The sequence below is a fragment of the Arachis ipaensis genome, chromosome B8 (assembly GCF_059453495.1).
Source record: "Arachis ipaensis isolate K30076 ecotype BB chromosome B8, ASM5945349v1, whole genome shotgun sequence".
NCBI classification, from domain to species: domain Eukaryota; kingdom Viridiplantae; phylum Streptophyta; class Magnoliopsida; order Fabales; family Fabaceae; genus Arachis; species Arachis ipaensis.
The window spans coordinates 15,336,100-15,344,445 of NC_142443.1; the positions used below are offsets into that span (position 1 = coordinate 15,336,100).

At 35.7% G+C, this 8,346-nt stretch overlaps 2 protein-coding genes across 2 annotated transcripts; both read left to right on the top strand.

Annotated features, from left to right (window-relative positions):
- The first annotated feature begins 4,124 nt into the window (after window positions 1-4,124).
- On the top strand, window positions 4,125-5,838 carry LOC148547292 (protein FAR1-RELATED SEQUENCE 5-like). The gene is made up of 4 exons (XM_088495373.1): window positions 4,125-4,822; window positions 4,909-5,309; window positions 5,559-5,774; window positions 5,816-5,838. Exons 1-4 carry the CDS (start codon window positions 4,125-4,127, stop codon window positions 5,836-5,838), a joined length of 1,338 nt encoding a protein of 445 aa, XP_088351499.1.
- A 46-nt stretch (window positions 5,839-5,884) lies between these two features.
- LOC148547293 (uncharacterized) lies at window positions 5,885-6,747 on the top strand. The gene is made up of 2 exons (XM_088496276.1): window positions 5,885-6,520; window positions 6,616-6,747. Exons 1-2 carry the CDS (start codon window positions 5,885-5,887, stop codon window positions 6,745-6,747), a joined length of 768 nt encoding a protein of 255 aa, XP_088352402.1.
- The last annotated feature ends 1,599 nt before the right edge of the window (window positions 6,748-8,346 follow it).

Here is an 8,346-nt window from a genome sequence, read left to right on the forward strand (position 1 = left end):
GATTTGGTATAACTAGTTCATGCAAGACAGTTGTAGTACTTCTAGTGTCATTTAAGCCATATTGATGACTTTTCTGGATTTAAAATTTACATGCATTTATTTTTTGTGAATGATTGAATTTTGTTTGTGTGCTTATTTTGAACTGAATTTGTGTGTCATCATTATTAAGTAATTTTGGTGCAATTCTGAGTTAAGTGAGGTGCACTTGGTCTCATTGACTTGAATTTGATGTAACTAGTGCATGCAAGATAGTTGTAATGCTTTTGGTGTCATTTAAATCAACTCATGACTTTTTTGGATTTAAAATTTACATGCATGTATTTTTGTCAATGATTGAATCTTGTTTGTGTGCTTGTTTTGACCTGAGTTTGTGTGTTGTCATTATTAAGTAATTTTGGTGCAATTCTGAGTGAAGTGAGGTGCACTTGGTTTCATTGACTTGGATTTGGTATAACTAGTTCATGCAAGACAATTGTAGTACTTCTAGTGTTATTTAAGCCATATTGATGACTTTTTTGGATTTAAAATTTACATGCATTTATTTTTTGTGAATGGTTGAATCTTCTTTGTGTGCTTATTTTGAAATGAATTTGTGTGTCATCATTATTAAGTAATTTTGGTGCAATTCTGAGGAACTTTTTGTTTTTGATATTGGAGTAACAATGGTGTTTTTTTGAAATGTGGATTATTGGAGTATTATTCTCAAACGTGGAACCGTTTAAGGTGAGAAATATAAATCGGACCGTCCGATTTGTTAGAGGTATAGAAATCGGACCGTCCGATTTATTGAGGTACAAAAATCGAACCGTCCGATTTGTGAGAGATAAAAAAATCAGACTGTCCGATTTGTGTTTAAAATTTTAAAAATTTGAGGTACAGAAATATGACCCTCCGATTTGTGTACCTTCCACAATTTTTAAAAACACCAAAAATTACAATGTTAGAGTATATCACTACTTTTATCTCCATACCCAAAAAAAAAAGAGCCCAATTCTGAGTTAAGTGAGGTGCACTTGGTCTCATTGACTTGAATTTAGTGTAACTCATGCAAGATAGTTGTAGTGCTTTTGGTGTCATTTAAATCACCTGATGACTCTTTTGGATTTAAAATTTACATGCATGTATTTTTGTCGATGATTGAATTTTGTTTGTGTGCTTGTTTTGAATCGAGTTTGTGTCTTGTCATTATTAAGTAATTTTGGTGCGATTCTTAGTTTGCACTTATTCTTATTGACTTGGATTTAGTATAACTACTTCATGCAAGATAGATGTAATGCTTCTGGTGTCATGTAACCCATATTGATGAATTTTTTAGATTTAAAATTTATATGTATATATTTTTGTAGATGATTAAATCTTGTTTGTGTGCTTGTTTTGGGTTGAGTTTGCGTGTCGTCATTATTAAGTAATTTCGGTTCAATTCTAAGTTAAGTGAGATGCCATTTGTTTCATTGACTTGGATTTGGTGTAATTGTTTATGCAAGATAGTTATAATGCTTTTGGTGTCATGTAAGCCATATTAATGACTTTTTTAGATTTAAAATTTACATACATATATTTTTGTAGATGATTAAATTTTATTTGTACGTTTATTTTGAACTAAGCTTGTATGTTGTCAATATTTGCATGTTGTCACTTCAAAAAACACGTACATACGAATCCGTATCATCCTGCTAAGAGAATAAACAAAAATAGAAATAGACAAATAGAATTTAGAGAAAGTATAAGAAAATAATATTTTTTAACAAAGTAAATAATAAATTAAAAAAAAGTTAATTTTTTATTTTAAAATTTAAATTTAAATTTAATAAATTTATTTATATTTAATAGATGTGAGATGTAGTCCATTGTTTACCTTATTCATAATCTCGTTATCTACCTAGCAGCTTCTTTGAATAGGGTTATTTGGATTTAGTGCAGTGAGTAATTTTACTATTGACCTGAAGAACTTGAAGGACTTGAATATAAAGCAACATCCGACACAAAGAAGTATGATTAATGTGACATGTGGTTCGAAAAAAACATAGTCAATTTTTTGACAATTTTATCTTGATAAAATGTATTCGATATAAAATTTTTGGTATTAAATAGTTAAGAACGTAAGAACATTCGTTCAATCACATGTTTCCATAAGGTACACCTAATATAACGTAATTTTTGGTGACTTTTTTCAGGGATTTTTTAAAATTAATAAGTAATGATGCACAATAATATAATTACTTTTAATATATAAGTAAAAATAAATTGCTAACAAAATCTCAATTTAGGATGCTAAGGTTTTCGATGTATTGGACCACAAAAGATTCCACTACGAGGACGTGAAACGCGCCAAAATGGTCAACTGCCATATCTTTCCTCTCTCTCTCTCTCATGTCTCTTTCGGAGTTTCCGTAACGATTTCTTTCTCTATTTCTTTTCCAAAATTTTTATCATGTTTTTATGAGTAATATAAGAGTTTTAACTTTTTTTTTATTTTCTTATTAATCATTAAATGAACAACAACAACATATAAATAATTGAACTTAACTAATTATGTATATCTTTTCAATATTCGGTGAATCATTGTAGCAAAACATTAACCTTTGTTGTTGCTGAGTGTATTGATTATTTTTGAATATCGTTAATTATTAAATTCAGTTATGTTACGCATCCAAATCTTTTAGATAAGGAAAAGTATGTGGAACCAAAAGGGGATCAGCCAAAAAATAAACAAAACCATATTTTGCTTAATTAATTTAATTTTATTTAATTTTCAATTTTTGTTATTAATTGCCGTATTCAACCAAATCACTCCTTGACTTTCAAAAAACCATAAACCTATCCTAGGATCACGGAACACCTCATCAAAGCGGTTTCAAAATTCAGCTTCCTTTGGTCAAACCCCAATCATCTTTCTTTTCCATTTGGTGGTGCAATTCATCGTTTCTCACTGACGGCGCCGAATAGAACTTCCCATCGCGGCGGCTACGGTGCCAACCTCATCAAGTCAAACTTCCATGGCCTTTTCACCCACTGAAGAAGGATCAATTAATACATTCACCAATCCAACACTAGGCGATAAACAATTTAATGTGGATGAATTAGACATTCAAGAACAAGTAGGGTGCAAGGTATGTTTCATAAGCTTCTCATTGTTTGTTTTAAATTTTGTAACAACGTGGTATTTGAAGCACCCTTATTCATGCGTTTTTGAATTTTTTTTTACTTCAAAAACTAAATCGGTTTGGAGAATTCTGGCACATTTATATATTGAGCTGAGCAAAAAATAACTGCTAAACACTTACCCATCATGTGTGAATCATTAGAATTACCATCATTAAAGTATGCTTGACTCCCATATGTTGTGATGCAATTTTCTTTGATGGTTTTTATATGACTCAGTAAATATATAGTAAGGAATGTTCATAACATGACAAATGCCTTTTTCTGGTTTCTTTAATTGTAGTTCGACGAAATTACCGATGTCGTTGTGACTAGAAAGGATGAGCTGGACGATGGAGGCCAGGTTTGAATGTGCTACCTAGATGTTTCTAGTTCATGCTAATAAGATGTTTCTTAAGCGACATTGGACTTTTCACTATGTTAATTTTGTATTATTGATTAAGAAAGATCATGTCCAGTTTCTTAATGGTATGTATGCCTTGGCAAGGTTTTTATGAGATGAGAATATGCTTTGATTTCACACTTCACTTACTTCGTAAGGGTAGGATATTCCAACTCGGCACATGCCTTCAATTCTAGTATAACTCTATTAGTGCTTTATGATTCCTCAAATATTATTAGACCATATAATGATAGAGGATGAAAAAAGTAGATTGATGATTGTACACTTCCATAATGTATAAGATATGACTTATAGATTTATTATGATAGTATTTTACTGAAATTATTCCCATGTTATTATATAAAGGTGTTTTGTGATTTCTAAACCTATCAACTCATTTTGGTTTTTTTTTTTTAATTCAAAAAGCTCATTTATTTGCTATATTATTATAGTATCCTAAGATTTTCTATTAAACACTTACTGTGTTAGAGTTAGTTTAATTCGTATATAATTGTCTGTATTGACGTTACAGTTGCCGGATCATAGTGGCGTAGGTGAAGAGGAAATTCCAGTCGTGGGAATGAGTTTTGGTTCATTGCCTCTCGCACAGAAATTTTATGCAAACTATGCAAAGAAAGTTGGGTTTGTTACTAAAATCAGGAACACGAATTTTGACAAGACGCGGAAGGAATCAAAGATACCGGTTAATCAATCTATTTACTGCACGCGTGAAGGCTATCGAGAGTCTAGGGTGAACGCAGCAACTCGAGCAAATAGAATTACAGCCACGAGATGCAAAGCAAGGATGTATGTCGTGCTGGACAATGAGAATGAATGTTGGGTTGTGTCTAGATTAGAACTGAGGCATTCTCACCCTTGTTCGACTGAGAAATCTGTCCACTATCATGAGTATCGGGAGCTTACCATGCATGCTAAGTGCGTCATTACGGATAACGACGAGGCTGGAATAAGACCCAACAAGACGTATCTAGCACTGGCAAACGAGGTTGGTGGGTCCGCAAACCTGGGTTTTTCAGAAAAGGATGTCAGAAATTACATCACACGCAATCTTCGATGCTCCGATGACAACGAGGACTTCCAGGGGATGATGAATTATTTTGTTCGAATGAAGGAGATCAATCCCAACTTCTTCTATGCAATAGATGTTGACGATGCTAATAAGTTTAGGAGCGCACTTTGGGTAGATGCAAGGTGCAGGGCTTCGTATGAATATTACGGAGATGTGGTGTCGTTTGACACCACATACAGAAGAAACAGGTCTGTATATGTATTTGTAAATATCAAGAGCAGTTATTTCTGGATTTTCTAGTGTTGCCTCACAGTTGTCGTTGCTCTTTTCACAGGCATGGTTTGCCGTTTGCATCCTTTGTAGGTGTAAACCACCATGGGAAGTCTACTTTTCTTGGCTGTGCTTTACTTGGGAGCGAGGAGATCCCTAGTTTTGAGTGGGTGTTCACGCATTGGGTGAGATGCGTCGGATCTGCACCAAGGGGGATTATCACTGACCAGTGCAAGGCGATGACTGGAGCTATTAGGAATGTCCTACCTGACACTGTCCACCGATGGTGCATCTGGCACATAATGAAAAAATCACAATTCAAGCTTGGTGGATATGCTAGGTACGGAGAACTGCATGCAGTGATGAATCACATTGTGTGGAATTCTCCTTCGACTGAATCATTCGAGTCTGATTGGGCTGGTTTCATCAAACAATTCAAGTTAGGCCAAAACAGATGGTTAGCAGGTAGGTGATTTGTGGTTTCTAGTTGCTTGAAATAGATTGTTAAAATAAATCCCTTCTGTTGGTTTCTAGTTGTCTATTTATTCACATCATGTGATTTGTGCCATCTTTTTTCCGTTCATATTGTTCTTATAATAAATGTAGCTGATTTTTCCATCTCTGGCGACAGTGGATGTTCCTTTCAGTATATAAAGAGATGTTTTTTCTATCAGTGTGTCTGGATGTTCCTAACCATTTGTTTCGTTTGGGCAGACCTTTACGCGAATCGACGGAAGTGGGTTCCAATATTTTTCAAGAGTGAATTTTGGGCAGGCATGAGGAGTACACAGCGTAGTGAAAGTATGCACGCATTTTATGGTGGATACCTGCATTGCAAGAGTGGGTTGGTTCAGTTCGTCCATGAATACGACAATGTCCTCGGAACCAAAGAGCAAAAGGAGCTGGAAGATGATGCTGCAGACTCGAAAGGTTTTATCCCATGTATAGGGAGCACGGGCATTGAGAGACAGTTTCAGCAGGAATACACCAGTAGTATGTTCAGGATTCTTCAACTGGAGGTAAGAAAAAAAACCGATTGCATGGTTCGGTCAATTGAAAAAAAAGGAGATACAATTTCTATTACGGTGGACGAGCAGAAGTTTTTCTGGGGGAAGCCAGTCTACCATACTTTTAGGGTCGACTTTGACCCTTTGAGTCAAAAGGGTCAGTGCGAGTGCAACAAGTTTGAATCCGCTGGTATATTGTGTTGCCACACCCTTACGGTCTGGTCATACTACAGAGTTGACATAGTACCGAGCTGCTACGTTCTTCCTCGATGGAGTAAGAATGTCATCCGCAAGCACACTTATGTCAAGAGTAGCCATGACGTGGCTCGGAGTGACGAAAGCAACAACTTGTTCAGGCATCTGTGTTCAGAGTTCTATAACGTTGCGCAGGAGTTTGTTGCTTGTGATGAGGAAGCAGCCATCTTGCGAGCTGCCCTTTGGGATGCAAAGTCCAAGCTGATTGATTATCGTGCCAGCATGCGTTCCAATACTGCTGCTGCATCTCAGAATACCGTGCCCACACAGAGCACGGGCGGTGCGGTTGTACATGACATTCAGGGACCCTCAAGAGTCAAGACCAAAGGACGACCTAAGGGTAAGAGACTTGGAGCAGAGTTGGACAAGTCAATTAAGAAATCAATGCAAAAAAGGAATAGGAAATCACACCCGGTATGTGTTATCTGCGGCTTATATTTTAAATTTTTATATATCAACGGTGTTCTTGATTAATGTATGTTGTTCTGTTTGCGTTGTGCATCTTGTAGGATGAGGTTCACCTTCCGTCAGATAATGATCATCATGGATCCCTTAATAAAAGATGTAAGGATTCTACTATGTGGAACTCATCGGAAGGTGGCGGATTCATGCACCTGTTGAATTCCTTTAGGCATATATAGATAGGTTTCTTGGTTTGAGTTAGGTGTCATTCTTTACATACAACTCTAATAAACTATTCCCTTTTCTGTTTTGTCACCAATGGTTATCATGTTTTATTGTAATCTTTTCAATGAAACAAAAGAGAAGACAGTAAAAATCACGATTGATAAATGGTTTAAATCTACCATGAAAACGGACCAAGAGAATTTAAATCCAAAAAAAAATTAACAAAACGCATTGATATCGCAGTGCGGTGCACGCAGTCGCTAATGTGTAACGCACGAAACAAAGAAATCATGTACAAAACCATCCAATTTACAATGAGAAGAAACATCCGAATCCCTACCAAAGACAACATCCACTTAAAATCCTACCTACTGTAGCTTGATCACGACCAAAGTCCGTGCAATGCGCTAATTACCAGCAACTTCGCAATTCCACCAATAGAAAACAATGACAAAAAAAATAAAGAACACCTCCAATTAGTTAACACCACTCGAGTTAATGAACAGAAGAGTCACTTAAGCATAGATATGACCAAAATGGTTATAAACACTGATCAGAGTTCACTCAATATTATCAATGTGCAATGACTTGTTTAATAAACTAGTGAAATCACTAACTTGTAAAAACATTGCTTGAGAATCCTGAAATAACTGATATACGAAACCTGCTGACGATTATCTAACAAAACATGAGCTACTCACTCATCAACGAAATACTTACAACTTCAAATGCCTCAAACATGACAAAATATAAAACAAATCTAGAACCATCCAATTTACAATGAGAAGAAACATCTGAATCCCTACCAAAGACACCATCCACTTAATATCACACCTACTGTGGCCTGGTCACGACTGAAGTCCGTGCAATGCGTTAATTTCCAGCAACTTCAGAATTCTAGCATTAAATAAAAAATAATTAAAAAAATAAAGAACACCTCCATTTAGTTAACACCACGAGAGTAAATGGACAGCATTGCCACTTAAGCATAGACATGACCAAAAGGGTTATATACACTGATCAGAGTTCACTCAATATTATCAATGTGCAATGACTTGCTTAATGAAATAGTGACATGACTAACTTGGAAAAAACAAATATTGTGAGCCCTAAAATAACTGATATATGAAACCTGCAAACGAGTATCTAACAAAATATGAGCCACTCACTCATCAACGAAATACTAACAAGTTCAAAAGCCTTAAACATGACAAAACAGAAAACAAATCCAGAACCATCCAATTTACAATGAGAAGAAACATCCGAGTCCCTACTATAGACACCATCCACTCAGAGGTTTACGATTCATTGTCACCCTCAACTTGAGAAAATCACCAATATGAAATGATAAACCTGCAGCGAAACAGTAATTATCAGGCTCACAATAAACTAGATTCAGACGGAAAATGCCATATTAAGAAGCATAACTCTACCACAAGCAAAGCATAGATGTAATACCGCAGGTGCCTATATTGAAGTTTTCCTACCTAGTAAAAAATTCTACTTCCGTTGTCTTCCCCCCTTTCTCGGCTTTCTTGTGGGTAACCCCGCACGCTTCAGCATGCTCTTCGTGCTCGGTGCTGTGAAAGGTGATCTCACAGCCTTAGACTTTT